General features: G+C 44.7%; 1 protein-coding gene across 1 annotated transcript in view; it reads left to right on the forward strand.

Annotated features, from left to right (window-relative positions):
• The window catches only part of Etv6 (ets variant 6), a gene marked incomplete at its 5' end in the record, with an annotated part of 213,600 nt that continues 186,530 nt past the window's right edge, over nt 1–27,070 (forward strand). Inside the window, 1 exon segment of the mRNA XM_013511474.1 lies at nt 1–195. Within this exon segment, the coding sequence (XP_013366928.1) occupies nt 163–195 (33 nt within the window).

The following is a 27,070-nucleotide window of genomic DNA, read 5'->3' on the forward strand; positions in this document are numbered from 1 at the left end:
GCCCGCCCGCCCGCGTCCGACCCCGCGGCGGCGCCCCGAGAAATGCTGCGAGAAACTTCTTAAATGACCGCGTCCGCCTGCCCGTGGAGCGTTTCTGGGTTGGGGAGAGGAAAGGAAAGTGGAAAAAAACTGAGAACTTCCTGATCCCTCTCGCTGTGAGACATGTCTGAGACTCCTGCTCAGTGTAGCATTAAGGTAAAGACCTGCTCCTCTCCTCTCGGTGGTCGGGAAGCTGGAGCCGCACCGGCGGGGCAGTCGTGCCGGGCTCTTCTCGGACTGGGCTGTCGCCTTTGCTCTGCTCGCAGTGGATTATTTGGGGCGCGAGCGGAGGAGATGCAGCTCGCGGCCGCGGCGGCTGTACCCTTTAGCGTAACCTTGCTGCTCCCCCCACCCGCGCCGGCCCCGGGTCGGCTTCTCGGCCCCCACCCCACCCCCTTTCTTTTGACAATGAAATGCCCGTCACAATTGGCTGGAAGGAACCCGGGTTGTCTCCGGATCTGTAAGTCACTCCCGTAATTAGTGCGCTTACAAAAAACCCTGCTCCCCGTTCCTACACCCGACATGTGACTGAAATGTAACTTTTGTTCCCAAGGGGTGGTCTTCTTAGAAAAAGAGTTCTTCAGCCCCGAGTGGGGATGGAATCCTTTCCTTTTCATTTTTTTTTTTAAAGGACTCCCGGGTTTGATCACACAGGACCCCCCTCCCCATCCCATTGTAGTTGCATTTGCAGTTGGAGAGACGATCTTGGTGTCCGTTTTTCCTGGCCATTGCACAATGAATTTCTTTTTTTAAACCAAGGTGAATAAAGTTGCCGGATAGCTATTTTACTTCAGTGCATATGAAAGTTGAGCAGCCTCAAAGTAGAAAACTCCTGTGATGCAGGGAGAAAAAGAGGTGACCAGGCAATATGACCTTCTGTTTGACAGTGCATAGTGAGTATGTAAGAGCAGTGTGCTTTCTGGCCGTGTTTTGCAGTATTGTAAGTGCAGGGGATATTTCCAAACACAGTACAATACTTGGCTTCTAAACATACATAGGTATAGTTATTGTAAAGTTTGCCACCATTGGGAAGCAGGATGCTTTGTGCATCTCCCATAGTTATTTTTCCCATCCATGTATTTATTTTGCACTGTGTCACGGTTTCCTCAGGACTTAGGTGGAAGTTTCTGCTCGCGTGAGAGGCTGAAGTTTGCTTTTGCTTTTGCCTGTGTAATATGTGTTCCTTGGATGGATCCTGAAGAAACAAGGGACCTAGAAGCTGTTTTCCTTCTCTGTGGGGAGTGAGAAAAATCTTTCCTGTTTTAACACTGTTTTTAAGTAGGGTGTATGTAGGAGAAAGGTAGTATTTTATCGTACTTGCTTACTAGATTTTCATAATTAGAATCAAATCTCAGTATTTCTTATCAGCAAAGGTGGTTGTGGGGTTTGAAGTAAGGCCAACGTAAATTCAAAAAGTAAGTAGGGTTTCTTTGTATTTGCCTGTAAAAATGCCCCGTGGAACTTCTGGGCTTCTGAGTTTGTATCTGTTCGGGCGTAAACTTGAACGGAGTGCCACACTTAAGAACTTAGGACACATTGGTACTTCAAAACCAATTATTTTTGTGATATGGGTTAGATTTTTATTCAGGAAAACTCGGTGGTATAGATACTACTTTGTTTGACACTTCATAAAAAAAAAGCAAAGGTAATAGTAATAGGGTATTAAACCAATAAATTATATTTGTCTTGATGGCAATAAACCCAGCATTAGGAAAGACGGGACCAAATGCAGCACTGTAACTTAAGGGTGAAAACTCCAAGCAACAGTCTGTTCCTGTGACTTCTCATACCTTTTCTGCTGCCGCCCTCTGTTCTGATGGTTGATGGTTACATGCTAGAGGTAGACGTGCTACTGAGTGGTCTATTTTATTGTACTCAAGTGGAAAAAGAATACAGCAGTTCCTTTCTTTACACACATTCAGAACCAATCACGAACCCAAAAGGACACTTTCTTAAACGTGGCATAAGCATCGCATCTATAATTTTCATATCATTGTTTTCTTATTGCTTACACTCTCAGTCTTGTCTTCTTTGTGTGTATGTGTTTACCCCATGGCCTTGCTCGTGCTAGACACACACTTTACCTACTGAGTTCCACCCCAGCTCCTCAGTTCTTTTTGGATGGCTCTTCTCATAACTGTATATTTCTGTGTCATTGAAATAGATCTGTTATTCCTCATCAGTCCTCAGAGTAGCACTTGGATTGTTCTTATGGAACCAGTATGTGAGTGTTTACTTGAACTCTGTGTGAGTGTGCATGCACGCGTGCATGTGCGGTGTTTAGGTGCACATATGTGAAGAGTATCTTTCCATGGAGTTTGTTAAATTTGTGATGATCCAATAATAAACACAGGAGATCGAGGACCAGGGTTATTCCTGTTCATCTGAAAAAGCTCGGGTGATGTGTGCTGTGTTTCATTTAGTCCTTGGGATGTGGTATAGTGATAGCATAATAAAGAATGTTTGCCAGTAGCCCACAAGCAAGTAGCTTGCTTCTAGAGGGATCGCTTCTAGAGTCCAGTAAGCAGTAAACTTTTTTGTGGAGTGGAGGTGATGGTCAGTCTCTCACGGATGAGCTGATGAATTCCGTGCACTGAAGATGTGTGACAAGGAGTGCTGTCTGCGTTGTGGAGAAACTTCTCTCACACTTCTCTACTGCTGAAACCTTCCTCAGACCTTCCTTGCCCCCTTTCCTGCCCCACAAGCAGCTGGTCAGTGGGTAGTAAATTCCTCGGCTGCTGGTGAGAAGTCCGCAGCAGCCCAGCCAGAGGCTTCGGCAGGGGGAAGTACTTTGTTTACTTCGGAGTAGTGTCTGTTCCGCTAAAAAAAGAGTAGTGTCTGATTTGGGTGGAGTTTGCAAGGTAAAAGCTTCTGAATTGGTCAATCAGTGACACCTCTGTAAACATCGCTTTTGTGCTGGTTTTTGACAACAAATGCCTGATGAGGACTTTCGTATTTCTTTTGCACTTTATAAGCATCTTCCTCTCACCCAGAGAAGTTACGATCACACACACTTACTACTGAGGAACAGTGTTGGGCAGCCCAAGGTCACCCAGGCTAACCCTGAGCCTTGATAATTCTCTGCACTGAGCCCCTTCATATGCAGTGCCATCTCTGCGCAATGAGAGTTTAAACGCTTCAGTTCCTGATCCTCTGGGGCTATTTGAATGTAAGGACAAGATCTAGTTTATTTATAAAAAGTCCAATGTTTTTTTAGAGGACTGTACTGGTTGCAGGCAGAAGGAAGAGGCTGTCTTTCCCATCATCACCCTTTACCTTCCAGTCACCTGTTTCGTTTTCAATTCAGCCAAGTTGCAGCAGAAAGTGGGTATGGCCCAGCTGACACAGTCCTTTGCAAGGCTTGGCTGCGTGCTTTTGTTGGCCAGGGCAGTCTAGAATACAAAAACTAGTTGCATAATGTCCCTGGCCCCATCTTTCCCTACCTGCCTTATGGGTTGGCTTTCTTAGCAGAATGAAATCTTTTGAAAGAAATCTTGGTACGAACTGGAAGACTGTCTAACTCTCGCCTGCTGGATTCCCAACTGCTGGGGCTTAGTGATGGTTATCTTAGTGGCCTAGGACCTTGCTTGGCAGCTGGCACAGACGCGTTTCTGTCACGTGAGCTGTGGAGGAGGTGAGTGGCCTTTCTTTGGGGTGACTTAACACCTTCATCTATTGGCTTGCATGAAGCATTTAATAGGGCCATCCTCCTCCTCAGAGAAGGCTGGAGCTCTCTGTGGCTCCCTACGCAAAAATTATCACTAATAGAATAACTGTGTTAGTGTTTTGCTAACATTCCCAAAGACTGCTTTCATGTCTAAGTAAGCAAAAAAGAATTGAATAGGAAGTAGAACAAAGGAGTTTGAGGAATTCTGTAAAAGGGTCTTATTAGTGTTTAGAAGTTTGGTCACTTCCCCCTGATTCTCTGATAGTAGAATCAGAGAAATCTTGAACTTTCAGTCAAGAGATCTTAGAGATCCTCTGGGCAAACCTCTTGCTTTACTAGACAAGATTCTAAGGGCTCACATGGTTTGCTTTAGACCATGGGTAACTGAGGCAGGTTTGGAGGAACACAGGATCTCAAACCACCTTCCTGCTTCCTCTGGGTTCATAATGCATCTGTAACAGGCCAAAGAAATTCGATACAATAAACTTCACTCTGCCCAGGCACTTCCTAGTGTGGTCCATTTTAATCCCAAGCCAGCTGGTCTCAGGGCATGGAGGTGTATGCCGAGGAAGGTGTGTGTGGGAGCATTGGGCTGCCAGGGGCTTGTCAAGGGTGAGAGAGAGGAGGAAGGTGTGGGAGGTATAAGGATGAGGGAAGAAGAACCTGGTGGGCTTGTATTTACACTCCAATTTATAGCAATATTATTATTATTATTATTATGTATGTGTGGGGTGAGTGAAGAGCCTGGCAATTCTGCTTTGGTACCTGCTGCCAGATTCCCATACGAAGAATCCTTGAGTGGGCTATGGGCTCTTTTATCCTGGCTCAGCCAAACCTATTTATACCTTCACTTATGTGTGGTAAGCTCCTTGTTTATAAGGAGCAAAAGCAAAAGCTATGCCTGTGGCAGCTGGTCCTAGAGAAGTCACTGTGGAAAGTGTCCTGCTTAGCGTAGGTAAGGCAAGAGGAAACGTACCCCAAACTTGAGCACCAGAAACGGCAAGAACTAAGACAGATTCTGTAGCTGTCAGTGGCACTGCATTTACTCCTACAAGGAAAGGACAGTGGGTAAGCCTTGCTGGGAGTGACCTGAAGAGCAAATTCATGTCATTACAGACTTTTACTGCTTGTCCTTTAGTGTGGCTCTCCCAGCTGAGGGAATCAGTCTCAAGTGATGCCCCGTAAGGTGTGTGCTATACCAATGACATACTTTTCTCTGTGAGTGCCACTTCAGAAATAGCGCTAGAACTTGTTTTCAGGCAGAGGCCGTCAGCGCTGTATTTGTTGTTGGATGTGTGGAAGGAGCTCGTCTGTGTGTATTTGTTCAACAGAGGGAGTATAAGTTTCCTCAAGGTTCCCGCGGCAAAAGGGCCCCAGCTTGAAGACTGTTCATTGCCGAACCTAGTATGTAGGGGGAGAAAGGCTAGACTAAGTGAGCAAGAAGTTAGAATTATAGCCTATGAAACAGCACACACATTGTTATTGATTTTCTGAACATACAGGAACCAGACTAATAAAGTGGCACTCACTGAAGCATCTCAGGATGAGCTTCAGTGAGTAGGCAAAAATGACTTGTGTTTCACATCATCCATTGGGTGAGAAGGAATGGTACCATTGCTTGAAACTGCTTCTTTAGTGTCGAAATAGTACCATAAATCTATTATTTGCTATAGTAATTTGCTGAGTAACCCTTTCATCTTAGTGAGAATATAGTTTAGCCTGATTACGTCCCACCAGTGTAGAATCCTCAGAGCATGGGTGAGAGGCTGATTAGGAAAGCCTTACCATGTGCTAGGTGTGGGTTCCCCCTGGTGTAACTACTCATGGAGTCCTGCGGACTGTGCTGATGGGAAACTGTGGACCCCTTGCATTTTTGGAACCTTCTAAATTCCATGTAATTGAAAATGTTTCACGGCTGTAGTTAACCACTGTATGGTGATATACTGTTCACTAGTTATTTTCTTCTCCTTTTCCTTCTTCCTCTTTCTTTTTTTCCTCCTCCCCCTTTCTCCTCTCTTCCTCTTCCTCCCTTCATTATTACCACATCCCTTATTGAATACTAACACCAGCTGGTCCTTGTGCTGAGTGTTTTATCTGCATGACCTTGATTGTTTTTTACACCTCTATCCAGGAACTAGTTTTTCTCCCCATTTTACAAGTGAGGAAAGGGAAATGCAGAGAGATTAAGTGATGTGTTGGCTTTAGATCCCCCAGGCTGTAAGTGGGAAGTGGAGGCCAGAGTCCTTATCCTGGGACTACAATTCCCAAATGTTTTCCATGACTCTATTCTAAAATACTGTACAGTCATTTTTATGAAAAAAATTAGGCAACTTGGAGTGATGGGGGCTGGTGGATCATCACCAGAGTGGAGACAAGAGCAGGAGTGGAGCTGGCGGAGAGCCTTGCAGGATCCTGATTTCCTTTGCTTGCTGGTCTCTGATGAAGGTAGGTTATTCCTAGCTATTGCACAAGTACAGGAGACCAGCCAGATGGTCACACAGGCAGTCCAACTTAGGATAAATGTCTGTGTCTTTCATGTTTCCACCAACCCCTGATATTCTCTGGTGATACGTTATCTTGGAGTGGGTTTCATTTTGGGTCTTTGTGCTCTGCTCAGAAACTTTCTTTTTCTTCTCTGCATTTCTCTTCTTTCCCCCAGTGTCTAATTACCCCTTTATTAGGTCATAGGGTGTCTGAGCGGTTGTGTTTTCAGCCTGCTGAGCCTCGGGGCCAGAAGCCTTCTCTGCCTGTATTGGCCCCTGCTGTCTTTTTCTTGCACAATTTTTACTTTTAAAGCTGTTTGTCCAATCCATGAACATATTTTTCTGTTCTTTCTTAAAACACCCCTCATGTACATGTTTAATACTGTGTGGTGTTTTGAAATCTATTTGAGGTGCTTGCAGGTATTCCCTGATTTTTTTCCCTCCAACTACCAAAGGAGTTTTTTTTTTTTTTTCTCTTCTTTCATGACAGTCTGGCCATACTAGCCTTATTTTTTCTAATTTACTTGAGTGAAGAGAGTTTGACCATCGAACTTCATAAATTTCTGAATTTGAACAGGTTTAGGAAAGAGTCTGGGAGGATATTTTAGAAAGGATATGGAGAGAGAAAAGGGGAGCGGGGAGTATGTTATGGAGTTGATGTAAGGGACTGTAGAAAGAGCAAATCAAACTCTCCATGAAGCAGACGAGGAAACTTAGTCCTATGGCATTTACATAGATCACGTTGCTAATTGTAGCCAAGCCAGAGTTGGGAACAGGTGTCCTATCCTAAGTCCATGTCCCTTTAACCCCGTGGCAGAGGTTAGATCATAAAAAACAGACCAGAATCCAGACATCATAGCTTCCCCACAATGACTCATATATAGGGTTAAACCCCTCTGTATGGCACCACAGAATGACTAATGGTATTAACATTTATAATTATGACTTCCCAATTAAATTTTGAGATTTAAAAGTGAAGAAAGAATGAAATATATTTTGGAAGGATATCCAACAGAAAGGGTTGGCATAAAAGTAAGGTTAGGTTTTAGAAGTCTAAGTTCACTTATCTGAATGAATGACCGATGAAAATACTCCCCAGTGAGGATGGGAAAGAGCTAGTTAGTATAGCTACACTCTCCTCAAGCCTTAAGTGCTTCTCGGGGGGTATTACCCATTTGTATGTGGCACTCAGATGTAGGGAAAAGGACCTCATTTCCTGAGTGACCCAAAAAGGACATGCTCTCCTGGATGTGTATTCTGTGTGAGTTGCTACAATGGAGTTAGAATCACCACTGCTTTGGATTAGATTTGAATTTCACTCTGTCCTGTGTTGTTCTGTGGTTCTTATAAAGTTGACTTCCCATAAGAGAAATCTAAGCTGCAGAGGAAAGGGAGCCACTTACTGTGGAGTGCACCCAGTGGAGGAACACAGACACTGGAGTGGACGGATCTATGAAGTCTGGTCCTTGAACTTGTTCACATTACCTAATCATGAACCTATTAACTCATTTAAAGTGCTAATAAAATGATGTGTCTCTTTTTAGAGTTGTTGGGATATGTAAATTGCCTAATGCAAGGCCTTATCCTGTTACAAAATATTAGCTCATCCTCTTTGTAGATCTTCCACAATACGTGGATCTAGAAGGGGTTGGAGGTTTTCTCATCCTATAGCCACATTATACAGTTGAGAATGTAGAGGCCAAAGACATTTGTGTTCTTGCCTAAGCTCACGGGCTTGGTGGTGGTACTGCCTGAACTGAGATCTGGGCCTCCCAAGTTGACTGACTCCCAGCTCAGTGCTCTTGTCAAAATCCCACTGAGTGTTTTGTAGGCTCAGGGTCACTCGATGCTCAGAAAAGCTCTTATTTTAACTGTAATTGAACACAAGCTCGAGGACAGGAGAATGAGCCAACTGCAATTATGTGATAATAGCAAATGTCTTTTGTATCTGACAGCAAAGTTTTGAGGGAAATAGCTAGTGTGGTTCTGAATAAGTTTCCAGAGATGAAAGAAAAGGAAAAACCTAAGTCTGGAAGTACTGTACAGCGACTCTAAGTAGCATTATTACTCAGCACTCAAGCATTCGAACGCATTCAGGGATCTGCTTGTTCGTACAGTTGCTTATTATTTGCGACTGGGGCAAGACTTGAAAGACGGCATCAATTCTTTAGTCTGCTTTTGTTTCGCAGGCAATTCCATGTCTGTCTGACCACAGAACAGACACTGTTTGCTGTGGGAGGGTGAATTTCCAGTTTCACCAGTGGGGAGTAAGTAAATGGCCCTTGCTGGAAGTACAATTGTACAGAAGAGTTTGAAAGCTGAATGTGTTACCTTGGGGCATGAAGGAAACCTTTGTTTTTAGTAGATGTTAAAGGACTGAAATATCTCTTTTCAATAGCCATATTCTTTTTGCTGTGGGCTTAAAATGCCATCCTGAATCTTTGTTTCATATGCATGTCACATGAGAAGATGAAATGTAGCCTGGAAAATGATCCTTTTTGAGGAACAATGGAGGGAACATTCACTGCCTCCTTCTCACCCCGTGCAACAAGTGTGGGATCTGCAGACTGTGAAAGAAAGAGATTTGGAGAGAAATCATTCCTCTGTACTCTTCCTGAAAGCCACCAGTGAAATTTGATTTTCTTCCCTGCTGCCTTACACCCTGTGCAGTGGGTTAGACAGCCTCTTTCACTGTCTTCCTTACGACTTACTGTCTTATGAGGCCTGCCATTGTTTTCGCTTACCTCTCCTATACAGGAGCAAGTTGACTCTAAGTGTTTTCTGGAAGAAATGATCTGGAGATAAAAATCAGTCTTGTAGTTAGAAAATCAAGCCTCAGAGAACAGCCTGTTTGCCTCAGAAGTTACTGATTTTCCCAAACACACCCCCTTGCTCCATAGTGAAAGTGTGGCTCTAGGTGTGGCCGCTGAAGTGGTGCTGGTGTGAGAGAGAAGAGAAAAGCAGGGCCCAGTGCTGCCACCTTACTGCAGGTGTGGCCCAGGAGTGCCCCAGTCTCTAAAGTAGAATCAAGATGAGGTGACAATGGTCTGGGGTGGGCAAGGCAAAATAGAATGGGGGCTTCATGAAAAGGGAGGCTGTAGTTTGCTGAATTCTTTTTTCAACTGCTTCAAGGAGCTCAGACTCAGGAAAGAAAGACTTCTCAACACTAGTTTCATTATGATTCGTTATTTCTAGACCATTTGTCTTTTCCAAACTGTGCTTGATCATCACACCGGACTCCTACCAGGGCAAACCACGCTGTAGTGACTCCTGACTGTCTCTGTGGTCCAGCTAGTTGTTTTCACATAGTGAATTGTGATCACAGCCTGGGCACCTAAAGGGACAGAAGTGAGTTCTGTTTTGCTTTAGGCCTCTTTGTATACTCATACCTGAGCTATTGCTGGTTTTTGGAAAAAGGAAAATTCTAAAAGATTGGACCCGTGATGCATTTTCTAGCTGCTCTGTCTGTCTTGACTTGAGGTCTTGGAGATTTAGAAAAATCCTTGTTGTGGGTTCACTGGACTAGTGCTTCGTGTTGCTGAGACCCACAGCCTTCCTGACTTAATGGGCCAGTGACAGGGAGTGGGGGACAGCACCATGTCAGGGGTCACTCTTGGTGCCTTTTGATCTGGGCTTTACTCGGAGTGGGAGAGTTGTCATTTTGGAGATAAACTCTTGAGCGGTTTGGGCCGATTCCCAGTGTAGGTAAGTCTCCTTTTCTCCTGATCTTGGATGACCTGGATGACCAAATGGCTGAGCATACCTCAAATCCCCTGGAAGACTGCCGGCTCCTCATTTGATTTTGTGCCATTTAGTCCCTCCCTTAGTCTGCTGACTCCAACTAATCCTTTTGGGTGAGGTGGAAGGAGAGACTGCACCAGTGGGAAGCAGAAGCGTGTTTTCCTTCAGAAAACCAGAGGAACAAAGACTCCCTTTCTGAACGTTGTATGCTGCTTTCTCGTGCCTCCGAGGCTCTGTGCTCTTGGTGGGGCTCCGAGTTAGGAGGTGAGGGTGTGCTTCCCTGCAGGCAAAGTCAGCGTAGGTCAGACGCAGCCCTGGAACGTGGTGGATTCCGGGGGAATCTTGGCGAGCACGGGAGGGCTGGAGTGATGATCCTCTAATCTTTTTCAGCATGCTGCAAGGGTATCTTTAACTTTCAGCAGACATCAGGGAGGTGGGCAGAGGGACCTAGGTGTTAGCTTACATCTCAAGTAGGGCACCTATTAGGATATCTGTCCTGTGTGCTTCCACCCTTCCTGGTATCTTAACTTCCCTAGCCGCCGACTCTTAGAACATGGTCAAGGGGCCCTTGACATCAACGTATTCATCCACACAGCAGCATATTTATCCTTTTTGTGGTACAAGACCGTATTCTCAGTAGGAGATGCGCTGCTGGACACGGCCTCAGAGTAGGCAAAATCTTTAAAACTGCAAGACTCCACTGAATAGCCTTGTTGTTCCAGCAAAGGGTGATGAAGTGGGCCCAGTGGCATTTGTCACTGTGAACTTTAGCCAGTTTTTTTTGAGAATTTGTCCCTTCAAAAACTTAGTCAAAGGGTCAAAAGGCATTTTTCTAAGTAGGGGGAATACCTCGGTGTGCTTTTGTGGTTGGCCATTACATTGAGCAGTCTGATTTAAGAGAAAGATGGTCTATGTACATTTTTATTTCAACTGTGATCTTAAAAGGTTTACCAGAGAAGAGGTGTGGGAAGATGAGAATATAGTCCTCTTGCCTCTTGGTTGGTTTAAATCTAGGTTGTAGGTCGATGAGAGTTCACAGCGTAGCCTGTTTCATATTTGGGTACATTTTAGGGCACCCTGCAGAGCCTCATTTGGGCAAACCCCGTTACGCTGTCTTGATAGACATAACTGCCAAATGGATTGTGGGGAAGAATTCATTTCATAAGTCTGGTCTCCAAATCTAAGTCTGTGATTCTTTACAGAGTCTCATTTTTATTAGGCTTTTATATAGATTTTATCCTTTTGAAGCCTCCATGGGGTCTGTGTTGACAGGATTATGCCGTCTGGGGAAGTTCTGGCTACACCCTAGGCAGGGTGAGGAAAGTGTGAAGTCCAGCTGGCTGCACATCAGGCTGTTGACCATGTTGGCACTTCGGGGGCTTCTGTTACATCCTTTGCCAGAAGGGACATCTAGTAGCTGGTCCTAGGGTTCTTAGGGTACAGATGTTAGACTTTGGAGAAAAGCCACAATTTCAGGTTCACTGTTGCCTGCATTTGTATGCACTGGCAGACTCATAATTGAAGTGCATTGAAAGATTTCTCCACACTCTTGACACCTACCAGCTAGCTTCATTGGGTCAGGGAAAGGTTCCTAGGTAGTCGTGGAAGGCTAAGCTCAGACCCAGCATGGGGGTTAGAATTAGCGTAATCTAAGGAGAACAGTGTGAGGGTTGCCAACACAGTGCCTTTATGTGGTATTTTTAGCTTTAGGCAGGACTGTGTGGTATGGCTTATATTTTCTTGGGCATCATTCAGGTTTTGTTCGAAGGGTTTGTCCTTGTGACTCTGTTTACATATATGTACACATATTGTGTGCTCCCAGGATCATAAGTTATAGAAATTACAGTGTAGTCTGTTTTCTAGCATACAGAGAAAAAGATTACACAAAACCCAGCCTTGTGGCAAAGAAACCTTACGTATGGATGTAAAGTACATCTCCTTAGAGGGTTGGGTTTGTGATGGGCTATAAACGGATTGTTAAACAGCAAGCTGAGGGGCTGTTAACAAGCTGTTTCTAAGAGCATCTCGATGGTCTGGTCTGAAAAGGTAATGTGCACATATTGCAGCTATGAAATAGTTTGCCTGTGGTGTTTATATGTTGGTAGACTCTGTGTGTGTGTGTGTGTGTGTGTGAGAGAGAGAGAGAGAGAGAGAGAGAGAGAATAGTGCCAAATGGACCAAGAAGATAATTTTAAATCTTTATTTGTTCCTGTGTTAGTGTCTGCATTCTAAACTGGGCAGTGTTTTCGTTTGTTTTTAAGCTGGCTTAAATGAAGACATGTTTGGTCAGCCACTGGGTATGAATCAACGAAACTTCGAAAAGCTTCAGTGCATTTCATGATAACACTCTTCATACGTAATAGCTCCTTTAAGGAATCTTGCCTCAGAATACTTGGATAATAGGTAAATCACCTCGCCATGAGGAAACTAGCACTTGGATTCTCCAGTTCAGGGAGCGGGGTTCCCATTATGTGTCTGACATTATTTGAACATCTTTTCACATTCAGGTGACATAGCTGAGAATTGGTCCATGCCTGCTTCTGCACTGTTGAGTCTTTCGTGAACAGAACTCTTGTTACTAAGATGCCATGCTTCTACTACATTAGCAGCTGTTGTGTTAAAAAACAGGTGTCTCTTATAATCCTCCGAATGGATCAGCTTACTAGCCTGGCAAAGCCTTATTATTGTTGCTGTTTATTTATTTATTTATTTGTCTGTCTCCTGTAAGCCAGAATCTGCCCAGAGATGTGGATGAGCAGAATTAATGTGAGAAGAGATGGCAGCTTTTCTTGGTGGAGGTTTCTATTACAAGAATCTGTCTCAGAGTCAGTCATATCATAAAAGTAGGGCTAAATAAAACTGCAGGATACGATCACAGGGGAGATCGGCCGAAAGGAGAGTAAATGGATAGTTCTGCCAAGTCATCTCTCTGTCATTCTTCAAAGGCCATCTTAAAGCCAATGCTGCCACAAAAGCCCGCCGGGGTAAGGGGCCTGAGTGATGATGGTCCTTGGCACGCTCACAGGCTCATTCACTGCTGTTTCTTAGGGCTTTTGGAGCAGTCTTTTCTGGCCTGCCAGGCAATCTGGTGCATGCCACTTCTCTCTCTACAGACCTTCTCTTCCCTGGCTTTCAACATCTTTCTGGCCCCACACACTTTGTCAGGGCTCTTATCTGTTCCCCCTGCCTCCACTCCTGTCTTCCCCAGTCCCACGTGGAATAACCTGTGGAAATAAGAATTTGATCATGTCAGTCCAACCCAGCTCCTTGTCCTTTATAGTCTTTCTCGTATCATCTCCAACCTTGTCTTCCACATTATGTTCCATCCAGTCAGTTCCTGCTGTTGTTCCAGGCCACATGATGAACTTTTATGCCTGGAATCTTCCCCTGATCCTTTTTTGCCTGGCTGCCAGCCCTTCCTCTGAAGCCCATTTCTGGACTTTCGTGTGGCTGCCTGGCAGGGCGTTCCAACAGTTCGTTAAACATGTCTCTGTTGTTGGCACTGATCTCGTTGTAGACTAAGGATTTACTGTTACCACTAGTGTGCAAACTCACTGAGGGCAGGAGTTTGATGGGTTCATTTTTATATTTCTATTATCTAGCACAGCGCCTGGCACAGAAGCGAGCCATATTATGTTGGTTGAATTGGCTATTTAAAAGCAGCAGGTATTTATGAAGCCTTTGTTCTGGGCTTAGTATATGCTGGGCTCTGTGATATGTAACACGAAGACCTTGCACTGTTGAAATCCTGAGCAAGTAAGTACTCCTTGTGGGCAAAGGAAGGAAGTAGGAAACCTGCATTTTGAAGCCATATTGGGACTACAGAGCAGGGCTAACACACTGTCACCCCACAACCTGAAGTTCTCCTGGGAAGGTTTATGTACTGGGTGGACACGTCCACACTTTCCTTCTAGGGCCTCTTCTTGGAGAGGAACATGGACCGCTGGAGAAAAACCTTGAGAGCCTGTAAGTTGGATTTTCCAGATGCAGTGGGGATGTCCCCAAACAAACGGACTTAGGCATTTAGAGGACTTAAATCATCCTCCTGCATATGGCCCAGGTCTCAGTTATGTGCATTTTGGTTGTAGCTGGCTAGGAGACTTGGAATCAGTGGCTGTCCCTCTTAGGTGGGGTGCCAGAAGTTCCGCCACCTGATTTCCCTTCTGACTGGCTGGCAGAGATAACTAGAAAGAAGCTAAGCTTCCTGAGCCTTCTGAGAAGTCTGTGACTGCTTTTCCAAGAAGAGAGACTAAGCTGACCCTTTCCTTGGGTCAGCTACTCTCTCAGCCTTCTCCCCTAGAGCCATGTTCTCTGCTGCACTTATCCGAGGAAGATCTCTTTTGAGCTCTTACTTGACTCCTGCCAGGCTGCCCTAGGGACTAACCCAGTGAGGATGACTCAGTCTACCACAGGACTAGGAAAACAGCTCAGAGCAAGTCTCACAGATGGTGCGGCAGCCTTTGTGTTTCTGATTGTAGTGGACAGCTCAATGGTATTTGCCTATGGAGACCACTCTTGGGAGAGTGTCTTGCAAATCTGCCAAGTGCGATCTGATACAGGTGAAATGGACCAGGTAGGAGAAGTCAGGTATTTTAAGATTCAAGCAGACACAGCAGGGCCTTCCATACAAGCCCAAAAGGGCTGAATTTTACCTTATTCTTGTTACCATTGATCTACAGCTGGGATCCAGGGCATTAAGGTATCTGAAAATTTTAACTTCCTGAAACCAACCAGACCTCAGGAAGGGTGCATTTACAGTTCCCCTCAAACTGTCACAAGTTTTGCTCGCCACCTGCCAGGGGCTGTCTCTTCCAGGCCCACGCTGCAGCTGCCTGCCTGCCTCTTTGCCCTTGACCTCACCTTGGCTGCAGGTGGCTTTGTCCCAGCACTGCTGTTCTTGGTTTCTCGCTTTGCAGGAGCATGAGAGTTTTCTTGCGTCTCTCAGATGAACTCCTGCAGAACTCCAGCAGAGCTCCAGCGGCCAGTCTAGAGTTGTGGTAGAGCACCTGGTCTTGGCACTTAGAGGGCAGAAAAGCATAGGTCCATGTGTAAATGTGAAAATACACAGCATTTATGGAGTAACTAAGGAAGAAGGTCCCCATAAGTGTGTGCCCCTCATGAACACTCTTTATCCACCTCATCCTTGGATAGCACGCTGCTGCCAGGTTTCCTCCCCGAAGGCCCCCAAGCCCCTTACTGAGCATCCCACGGGGCTGTTGATCTAGAGGCCATATCCTTCCCCTTCCTCCTCTGGCCCACCAGACCCGATGGTCAGCCTACTCTCCGGAGAACACAGGGACCTAGGGCTTAGTGCTCAGGGGACCTGACTCCTGATAATTAGTATAGTTCTAGCCACAAGCTTCTCAACCTCTAAGACTGTGTTAGAACTATTGGTAATTATTTTCATTTGAATTTGCTTAAAAATTGACCTGACTTGGAGAAAATCTCAGGATCCTTTCCTTTCCTTTCCTTTTTTGTAGTACTGAGAGAATGAACCCAAGTCCTCCCACCTGCTGTGCTCCAGTGCTGAACAAGAACCCCAGCCTTTTTATTTTAATTGGAGACAGAATCTCACTCAGTTGCTCAGGCTGAGCTTTGAGCTTGCAATCCTCCTGCCTCAACCTCCATGAGTAGCTGGGATTATAGGCATGAGCCATTATCCTTTGAATTTTTCTTCTTCTTCTTTTTTTTTTTTAAGGCAGAGTCTCATTCTGTAGTTTAGGCTGGCTTTAAACTCACCATATAGTCCAGGGTGGCCTCAAAGTCGCAGTGATCCTCATGATTCAGCCTCCTAAGTGTTAGGATTATATAGATGTGTGCCACCAAGGTTCTTCTTAAGGAGCTGTTGAGCTCATTATTCCACAGAACTAGACTAACAAGTGCCCATTGCTGCTGTGTATGAGGGGCACCCTCTCCTGCCCTCACCACAGCAAAAGTTAACAAATTTTGCAAACCTAAATTTGTGATGTACAATGTGGTAAAGGACTTCTCACCTTTGTTCCAAAAGATGCCCTGTGCACCAAGGGTCTTTTCTGAACTTCCTCCATTTCTATGATCCCTGGCTGGCGCTGAGAAGGATTAGTTCCTGTATTTTTCTTCTGCACACAAGTTGCAAGGACACTTAAGCCTCATGCTTCGGGGCAGAATCTGATCACAAGCTGAGATGAGGAAGAAAATTTCCCCTGTGGTATCACGTTGCACAATTACCTAGTCAGGTGTGTCACCTCTGTTAAACACATGCACGCGCGCACACGTGTGCACACATACACATCTTCCTGACCGGCCATCTTTAGAGGAGGACATTGGAGCTCAAGGGGCCAGCAGCCTAATCATTTGGCAAGTCCCTGTGCTCTGAGGGGGAGGGCCACTTGACTGGCCTCGGTGTGCTGGGCTCAGCTCAGGGCTCTGTCTTCAGATGCCTACAGCCCTTCAGCACTCTCTCTTTGTGGGCTATTTAATATTGCATCTGAGTGTATACGGCCGCCCATGTGCACGCATAGCTTGTAAACCTTCTGTATGAACTTGCTTCCCCTTCCCTGGGCCTTGCTTTTGTTCCTGCACCACATCAAACTCATGTGTGCCTGGAACGTCACAACACTGCTCACAAATCATAGTGGGATTCTTTCCCCATGAAGCTTGCCGTTTCAGTCTCAAGTTTGTCTTGCGAGTGGCTTGGAAGTCTGGTCCAAAAGAAGCGAGGCAGAAAGGTGGGGCAGGAATGCACTTCTTCTTTTCTTTTCTCTTCCTTTTCATTTTTGCCCTGGCTGTGCTGCCTCTTGTGCGATGGGATAATTACCAGCGATTCCCAGGCTTGCTGCTCTTCTTCCTCTGCACGTCTATCTCCTGTGGCGCAGTACTTCCTTCTGTCTCTATTATTAGCTTGCTTAGCGTTACCATTGAATCCCCCATCTCTCCCCTCCCCTGCTCTGCTCCTAACCCTTCTTCTGCCTTCACCTCTGCGGAGATACGTACTCCACCTCATGTTCCCTGCATATGTGGGCATTCCTTTTCTTTATTAATACAGAATAATTGTATTTTTCTTTCATTACATCATGCTTTCATATTCCCCAAATAGAAATATCACCATGCAGCACATCATGTCTGGCCTGTAAATTTGTAAAGCAGAATTTACAGAAGTGAATTCTTCCAAAACAGGCTCACTTCGTCCACAGTGCTGTGAGCTCTTCTACCCTGTCTGTCGTTTGCTTGTCTGCACACCACCTTCTTGTCCGTCTCTGCTTTTCTGATGAGTCCACCCCAATCATGTTCCTTCCCCCAAATTATTGTTAGTACTTACGTGTTCACCTCAGTTTGTTCATTTTGTAGTTCGTTGTTTTCGTTTTTCCTTTGAGTTCTTTTTCTTTGGGAATATATTGATACTCCTGTTCACTAGAGATTGTATTAGTTTTCACTTTACTGAATAGACATAATAGTACTTGGTATCAAAAAATAGTATTTGATATCAAGCATGTCTTTCAGAAATGAGGAAAGAAAAAGTAAGTTTTGGGCAACTTTTGATATAGTAATTACAAAGTTTATAGTCATAGAGAAATAGTTTGCAGTTCTTACAGAGTAAAAGCCTGCGTGTTACTCTTTCCTTTGTAATTGTTCTTACTTAGTTTGGGTAAGAAATCCAGTTTATTAGTCTTTCAGTGTCCTTAGCAACTGATTATTAAAGTATTTCCAAAAAGTAATAATTAATTTCTGGATGTTAGGAGTTTTAATGTTTATGATGCATTACTGTGTGATGTTACTGGCCTTTTAGGAAATATAATTTTCTCAATTAATAGCTGAGTTTTAAAGTGTGGTAGGCTGCATGTAAGTAGTGAAACTGCATTTCTTTAAATAGGCTTTCTTAGTCATGCTTTACTAAAGTAGCTTGTGCTTTGACCCTTGATCACCGCTCATTTATGAAGTGTTTCGGTGTAAGGACAGTGCTGTCCTGCTGGCAGCACCCCGGCTTGGGAGTGGGAGGAAGGGGTTAAAGGAAAGCTCACCCAGTCATACACTACTGAAGTGCAATGTCGTTTTAGAAATGAAAGCAGAGAAGTTCACCCTTCCCTAAAAATAACGGGAGGAAGAGTCAGGGAGGTGGCTTTTCAAGCAAGTTTTTTGTTTGTGTTGTAGTACTGGGAATTGATCCCAGGGCCTTAGCACGGAGTTGTATACCTAACCCTTTTAGTTTTTTGAGACAAGGTCTCAGTTGCCTAGCCTGATCTCAAATCTGTAATCTTCCTGCGTTAGCCCACCCGCCACCCCAAGCTATTGAGATTACAGGCACATACCACTGAACTCGGTTTAGGATCAGTTTTAAGACCAGAACAGACACACATACTAATTCCTTCTTGTAGATGAGAAGTAGCCTTTAATAGCTTTGAGAGGATAGATGAGGAAGTGAAGTATTATCCTACCCAGTGCGTGACATTTTCGGAAGTATTACACTTTGAAACTTGCCTTGTAGGGTTTTAAAAACATTACTTTCTGGATTCTAAGCATTTATAATAAAGAATGACTAGCATTTTATGAAAACCATGCATTGGTTTTTTGGCGAGAGGTAGGTGAGTGAGCAGGGGTTGCGTGCTGCCTTGGCTTTTCCTTATCTATCTTGCTCCTAAGAAACCGTGGGAATAATGAAAGCCATGAAGTGGTTTGTGCCTTTCAAAGGACAGGCGCACCCCTCCCCCAACTCATATCCCAGTGGTTTCTGTGAGGAGGAGGTAGGGAAGGGAGAGTTGGAGATTTTGTGGGACTCAGTTTTTTTTTTAGCTTCTGCAGCAATTCCCAAACACTGAGGACTCACTGATTCAGATTTGGGAATCTAGTGGGGTTTTATTCACTGGCGTAACGTATTATTGGAGTGGCAACCCTACTCCTACTGGATTAGGGTACGAATGTCTGGGAGCTTCTTAAGAGAGACTAAAGTGACAGTGTTATCTCTTTCATTAACCTTGGGTTTGCTGTACAGTGCTCTGGGGCTCCTGTCACAGTAGTGCAGGAATTGTCACAAGTAGCACCATGACATCTAATCAGTCAGTTCTGACTACTAGACACTACTCACTCAAAAGATAGTCATTAGAATAGCAGGATTTAGACTTTAGAGCTGTGGTTTTGAGAAATTTCAGTCCAAGATCCAAACCACTCAGTTAAAGTGCCCTTTTCAGGGTCCCGTGGCAACAATTGCTATGTTGCAACTAGAACCCAGGTCTTCTGACTTCCGGTTATTGATTTTTAACTCAGCAGTTAGTTTTAATTATGGTTGTATTTTCAGAATAGCAGATCAGTTCAAATCACATCTTATTAGTGGATTGAATGAACGTATCTACTTTTCAGTTGATGTTTATTGGACATGTAAAGAAAACCATGGATCAGCAGATCCCGCATGCTTTGTGAATCTGATTCTTTTTTTTTCTTCTAAGCTCGTAATGAATTAAAGACGGCAGAAAAAGAGGTAGGCTGTGTACGTAGCACAGCATCTCCTCCCCTGCCTTGTCACTTGCATTCCTGTGGGCTATCTCGGACTCATTTTAGGGTGAGAGATGAGTCATGACCCTCTGATTGACCGGTTCCTTTGGTTGAAAACTGTGATTGTGAGGTTTTAAATTTTATAATGTACTCCAATTCTGGGTAGCAACCAGCTTCCAACCCACCCCAAATCACCTCTGAGATCCTATTAAACAGAAAATGCCCTGAACACCAGTATATGAAAATGCTTTTCTAGGATAAGCTCAAAGCATTTCATCCTCCAAATAAAATCTATCTGCTCGCACTTAGATTGTTCAAAGGCAGATGGTAGGCAATTGAAACAGAGAGGCAAGCTGGCAAAAGGAAAAATAAAACCACAAATATCTGTACATGAAGGTGATCTATGCTCTTGCCAAACCCCGTCCTAACTTTGTTAACACAACAGTGTAGCAATTAAGAAGCTTGGGAACTCAGACTCATATGGCTAATACAATTGTCCTCTGTTAATGGGGTGAAACAAAGCTTGCGTATAATATATGGTGCTGTTCACAAAAATGAAAGCTAAAAGAGAGTTTAAGAGGTAATCAGCAGCGTAGCCCATAAACCATGCTATCCATAGCAGACAGCTACCTTATTGAAATCCCGCTGCTCCCCACCCCATGTTAACAGGGGGGACAGTGGTATGAAACATTGGCTATTACTGAGTTACCAAGTCTTTGAAAAGGAACTGCTCAACAATCTTGAGCGTCAGATGGGTGAAATGCCCTTGGGTTGAAGGAAGGAAGGTGGTGAGCAGAACACTAGAAGAGTCGAAAGCACTTGCTTCGAGGGGTGGAACTGTGTTAGCAAGGAGTGAAGTGTTTGCCCTGTCCTGCTGGGGGAGGGTGTGTGGAGAAGGAAGCCTCTGCCATCTCTCAGACTCTCCCTGGCTGGAGGACTTTCCAGATTCTGAAATCTGGTGCATCTCACTAACCTTGAACTTGAACATGTAGTGACCGAAGAGGAAGGGAGAGGGTTTCAGCCACCAGAGCTCGGTATCTGCGTGGCTCTGCACACAGCAGGCCATTTGTGGTGCTGATGATGCCCAGCTGGAGTGTTCTGTGGGTGTGCGAATGGGGGTGTTGATCCACAATGCGGAAGGGGCAGCTGGCTCTCGGAGCAGGTGGGAGTGGTGCAGGAGGATGGGATTTGATGGGGCAGGATGTGGGATGAGTTTACTCTGCTGAGAAACAATCTGGGGATGGCTGGGAGGAAGAAAATCTAGATGAGTAGGTTGGAGTAGGAGAGGAGAGCTCAGACTGCAAGCCAGGAGCAAAGAAAGGAGGTCTTGGTTTCAAAAGGAAATCACTGTTGGGTTATGAAACCCTCTGCTGCCCTTGTGGCCGAGGGGAGACCATAGAAGAAAGGATTCTGTGTGTGAAAAGGCAGTAGAATCAGGCCCAAACCTTGAACTTTATAGTCTTTGAAAGTTCAAATTTAAAGTGTCTGAGGAGTAGTGCGATTAGAGGAAAAGTGTATTGGATGGATGAATCCATTCCTTTAGAAATCATCCTTTCCCTCCACATGTTAAAACCATAGATGTCCCCAGTATGGCAGTTTGTCTCTTACGTAAAAGAATTTGCCTCATTTCATTGCTGTATTCTGCTTTCAGTTGTTTTCTTGCTAAACAGTCCTGCCTGTATTTGATCTTGGCCAGATATTGCCAGGGACTACTGTTCGTATGGGCTTTCTCCTCTCCCAGCCCAGGCAGGCTCTGTTCTGTGGTCTCCAGCCTGGGACTTGGCAGTGACTCACAGCTATTATGAGTGCAGTTCAGACATAACACTTGGGTTGGAATGGCTGTACAGTATTATGGAATTTGCTTGAAGCAGGTGTAGTTTTTATTTCCCTGCCAATACAAATCTATTCCAGAGAATTTTTCTTGACCAAGAAAGAATGGCCCCCACACCATCTTTTTTTCAAAAGGTACAAACTGTGATGATTGTTTGACACATGATTTGACTTTTACCTTGGGGACCCACAGACTACCCTAGCAAACACAATGCACGGAACCCAGAAAACAATCAAGAGCAGCGTGCTCGCGTGGCCAGATCATTAGCTTCCTTCCTTTTTTGCCTTGACTTTTGGGAAGCTCTAGCTTGAGGGTTGCATAGGCCATGGGACATGGCAATATGAAATGCCGGAGGATGTTCAGATGGGTGTGGGGAGGAAGAGGGAAAGCAGGAATTCTGGGCCAGGGAGCAGATGGCCAGCTGGCGACCTAGGAAGGAAAACTCATGCTTTTAAAGTGAAAAAAAAAAAACAAAAAAACAGCCATCTCTCTTTTTGTGTGGTTTTCATCAAGCAGAATCATACGTAGCTCCAAGTTGGAGAATTCCAATGGTGGTGGTTCCTGCCCTCAAGGGTTTGCCATCTAAAGAGAAGGAGCTATATTTAAGACAGTGAGGATATGCAGAAAACAACCCTTGGTAACAGAAAAACACCCGTTTGGCTCATCTGTGGCCCTGCTCAACTGCACTGTGGCTCAGGGGCCACTTTTTTTTTTTTTTAAGGATTGTTTTTGGTGTTTTCTCTACTATGCTCCCCTGCATCCGAAAGCCAGCTGCTTCCTGCTCTTCTTTTCCAGGGGAACATGCATGTCTGCATCCTAGCAAGATGATGGAGCGGGAAGCAGCAGGGAGGACATAGTCTAGCTGCCCTCTCTAGCTGCTCCAGGAGTGGAGTCCCTAGTGCTCGGGAAGCCTCTGGCTGCTTCCACGTCATCCACATCCTTGCTTCCCTGTGGGAAGAAGGGGAATCTGGTGGTAATCTGATGGGAGCCACAGCCCTGCTAACTTAAAGGAAAGTTGGAGCCCATGGGCCAGCACTTAATGAAGATATATAATGCGTTATACTGAGTGTAGGTACAGCCAGACCGTCCATCTGTCTGTCCATGCCCTGGCACAAGCTTTGTGTATACATATTTATAAATAGTTATGGACCTAGCAGCAGCCCCAGGAATGAGCCTAGTTCTTCAGCCTGTCCCAGTTTATAACCACGAGGAACAAGAACACCAAGATTTTCTTTTGTTCCCCAGTGTTAGGGATTGAACCCAGAGCATGTGGCGCTACATCGCTAGACCTTTTTATTTTCAGTCAGTCTCTCACTAATAGGGGCTGGGGATTTAGCTCAGCCAAAGCGCGCCTGCCTGGCAAGTGCAATATTGTGAGTTCAATTCCTGGTACCAGAAGAAAAACAAAAACAAACAAACAAAAGTGTCTCACTAAGTTGAGACATTGTTCTTGAATTCCTAACACTTCTGCCTCAACCTCTTGAGTAGCTGGGATTTTAGGTGTATGCCACCACACTTGCAAGATTGTTCTTAAAGATATTTTTCTGTAGCCCCCAAACCTGCAGCTCCCAGGTGGTGTTTTTTTGTTTTTTTTTTTTTTCACATTGATCTCAGATTTGCCCATAAAACAGCCTTTGAGGACCTTGTAGAGATCACCCTGTGTGTTCTGTTACAAAGGGCAATGTAGTAAGGTGAGCAAACAAATAAGGTCTCTGAAAAACTTTCATAATAATGATACAACGAGTGTGGGCATCTCTACATATCAGTCCTTTACAGAATGTGCCCTGAAACTTCATGTGTACACCCAAAGGAAATGTTAAGTTAAAATAAGGTCTAGGTTCTTTTTCTACTACAAAATAGTTAAGGAGCAGCTGTGGATACCTAGAAATGCTTAGATGTAATAACATTGTAAAGAAAAGGTCAGTGGAGGCAAGTGGAAGGGCCCAGTGTCCTTCCTCACCTTAGCTTCTCCCACCACAGTTCATGTCATTCTCCTCTTTGCTTTGGAATGCCCCGGCCCAGGTCATACCCTTAGAGAGAACAGCAGACAGTCGCTAGGGAGTGGGAGCGGCCAGGTGCTGAGCTGGGACACAGAAGCTTTGTGTCTTCGTGTACCCAGCTCTGAGTTTAGAGATGCAGGCACTAAGCCAGGTGTGGCGGCACATGCGTGTAATCCCAGCACACTTTGAGGAGGCTGAGGCAGGAGGATGGCAAGTTCAAGCTTGGCTTGGGCAATTTAATGACATAGCGTGACCCTGTCTTAAAATAAACAATAGTAATAATAAAAGAAGAGCTGGGAATGTATCTCATTGCAAAGGCTCAGGGTTCAATCCTTAATATTGTTTAGAAAAAAAGAAGGAAAAAAAAATACAGGTGCTAGAAGTGTCACAGCTTCGTCTGCCTCTCCCTGCCTCAGCCCTTCTAAAATCATGCTGTCCCAGACTGCCTGTTGCCTTCAGTAATTCTCCAGTGAATCCTGAGATTGAGCCCTGTGCAGAGTGGCCCTGCTGCACTCTCTGCCTTGTCCTACGTTCTCCCCATAGGGTCTTTGTGCACTCCAGTTCCTCAGCATTCTACCAAGGTGCCGTCTTTGTCTCTCTTGGTCTTTGGACGAACTATTCTTTGAAGCAGTCCTGTCCATTTTTTCCCATCTGACCACTCATCCTCAGGTCTTATGTCCCAGAAATCGTCTCTTGGAATTCCCAGATCTGGGCTGGCCCTCTTAGGTGTTCTCTTAAATACCCATTTTGAAACTTCTAGCACATTACCTTATAATGGCATGTTGTATCCATTACCCAATAGCAAGTGCATTAAGTCAAGATCCCTCGTGGTTTTATGCTTGTGACCACAGTACTGGGCATAGGGCTGATGCCCCATAAATTTTCTTGAATGAAGGAGAGTGTCAAAGATAAAATGATTATAGAGTACGTCTCTGGCTCAGTGTCTGATGTTCTCCTGTCTTCTTATCTGTCCACAAGACTCTGCAGGACTATTAGCTGAGCATAAAACATGTCTGCAGCATTGTCTGATACAGCCAGGTTGTTAGAAGTTTGCTTATACACAGAGAACAGTGTGGAATTTTAAAGTTTTTATTGTAGATTCAGAACCTTGGGCTAGGTACTGGAGCTGCAGTGACTTGGTTTTTAAGTTGAGTTTCTGTTTAGTATTAAATCCTAGCCAAGTCAATTAAAGGAAGGTCTTCCTTATCATTTGCTTCTCCTTGCAAGGACACTGTGGCTCTCTGAATGTTCCTGTAAGACAGGAAAAGTGATCACAGATCAATTCTAGTTGCTGCCCCTGGAAAAGGAGAGGAAGATAGATGGGTCTGGCTTTGTGATGAACTGTCTCTCTCCTTCCTTCTCCTCCTCCTCCTCCTCCTCCTCCTCCTCCTCCTCCTCTTCTTTTCTCTGCCAATAATTACAAACCTGAACAGCCACTGGGTTATTTCCTAGCTCCAAATAATAGGACATGGATAGCATGTGTGTCTAGATTATTTGGAAATACACATACATAAATACAGTACATACATATACACTTACACTCTGCCTTTGGCCTGATGTAATGGCCCTACATGAAGATCTGTTTTTTAAGTAGATTGGTAGTTATATTTATGTTTTTCTGAGTCTTTCTTGGTTAGTTTACTAGAATGTAGGTAAGTGACTTGGATTAACTAGACAGCTACTTATAGAGTACCCGTGAGGTACTGGATATTTTTGAAATTATCTAGGCAAAGAAGACACGGCCTCAGATTCAAGAGGCTTGCTGTGTAATGGGGTCAAGCCAGTGCCCTTTGCTCTGTAACTCTGAGGAAGAGATCATTTAACCTCCTTAAGCTTCCCATTTGTTTGAACTTTCTGTTTCTTAACTGCATGAAGATAATAGCCCATTCATAGGATTGCTGTGAAGACAGTAGCACCTACGTTGTAGGGCAGCTAAAAGCGTCTACATGATAATGTTAAAGTCTTTCTGCCAAACATCTTGCATTCTTGATCCTCTGCAGTGGTGACCTGGCGCTTTCCTGCCGCCCTGGTGAGGGTCTCTGCTATGGCCCAGCACCTGGCCCAGGCTGTTCTGTGTGAAGAGTTCATTGTGCCCTCTCTGTAATCGCAAGGCTCATCATGGTGCCCAACACATAACTTTTGATCCATGTGGCTGAATTAAGGAAGAAAGGCTACAAATGGCCAAGGACTATACTTACATTATTCTTACAAGGGCAAGAAAACAGCATATAAAAGAGGAGTGCTCTGAAGCCTTGGAAATCAAAGGAGGTCCTGGCATACTCAGCTCCCAATTTGGAGGTCACAAATGTGCACCTCTTTTTACCATCCATTCTGACCAGCTGCTCAGGTAAAGAAGCTGTGGAGAGCAGTGCAGTGTAGACTGTGTGCTTGACCTGGAGGTCAGTGTGCGGTCTCATTAATGGCCCCCGACTAATAGGTCTAGAGGGTGGCAGGAACTGTTGTCTGCCCTGTTCTCTATTACTCCTGTGGCAGCCTCTTCACCCCTCTGGTTCTCTCTCACCTGCAGAAGGAAATGTGCTGTCATCTAGGAATCACCTTTTCTCCTCTGACCCTATGTTTTTTTCTGTTGTCCATATGAATTAGAGAATTGATATGAGTCATTTAATATCAGTCAGGATTCTGCAGAGAAACAGAACTAGTGGGAGACATTTCATTTGTTCATTTGTTCATTAATTAATTCTGAGGAATTAGCTCCCAAGATCATGGAGGCTAAGAAATCCCATGATCTGGCGTCTCCAAGCCACAGGCCCAAGAAAGCCAGTGGTGTATTTCAGAGTTCAGAGGCCCAAGACCCGAGGCAGCTGGTACTGTATGTAAATCCCAGTCCTGGGACTGGAGAAATGAGATAGGTGTCCCAGAGCGGGCTGTGAGTCAGGACAGTCAGGATGAATAGGGGCTGACTGGTGAATTCCTCCTCTCTTTGTCTCTCATTCTATTCAGGCCTGCAGAAGGAGGCCAATCTATTCTAATGAGCCCACAGTTTCAAACACTAGCCTCACCCCAAAACACCTTTGTAGACACAGTTAAAAATAACGTGTAACCTAAGTACCCCATGATCCAGTCAAGATAACATATAAAGTTGACTATCACAGTTATTAATAACATTTGGGTTGAAAGGAGAATGTTCTTGTCCGTTGTGTGTGTGTGTGCACATGCGTGTGCTGTGTGTGTGTGTGTACACATGCAGGTGCATGTAAAATCTTTATGTGTGGGAAATAAAGGGTGAGCTCTTTTAAGATATGTGTAACATCCTGCAGGACCTTCCACCTCTGTACCCACCTCTTTGACTCTCCACACTGAAATAAAAGTAAGGCCAGGTGGATGGCTGGAAGGAAACAGCCAGAGTCTGTCGTTTTGTGGTATACTATGCAGCGCCAGTTCTCAGTGCTTGGTAAGTGAATGAGTGAGCCAGTGGTTGCATTTTTGAGGAAGAACATGCTTTCCTGAGTAGAGCTTGCTAATTATTTCTACTAATTCTCTTTTTATCCATTTTACAGTTTCCACAGACTGTGGGGTACAGTGATCTCATCCACTGTTTTTGCTAGGCTTGCCACATAGTTCATATATAGCATGTTAAGTGATCTCCATGTTTCTCCCATCTATATATATAAGTGACTTTTGAAAACGGGCCCATCCTGGGACTTTAGTGTGTGTTTTCTTTGTCATACTCTTCTCTCCTCCCATAGGGAAACATCACCTTTACAAAGATTTGTAACATTTGGTGGTTTGTGTCTTTCGTTGATTCTGTATAATCCTAGAGAAATAGCCAGTTTCTCACTTGTTCTAGGCTGCATGAATTTTATGGCAGAGGGACCACATTTCTGGG

The sequence above is a fragment of the Chinchilla lanigera genome, unplaced genomic scaffold (genome assembly GCF_000276665.1).
Source record: "Chinchilla lanigera isolate Chin_1 unplaced genomic scaffold, ChiLan1.0 scaffold00012, whole genome shotgun sequence".
Classification (NCBI taxonomy): Eukaryota; Metazoa; Chordata; class Mammalia; order Rodentia; family Chinchillidae; genus Chinchilla; species Chinchilla lanigera.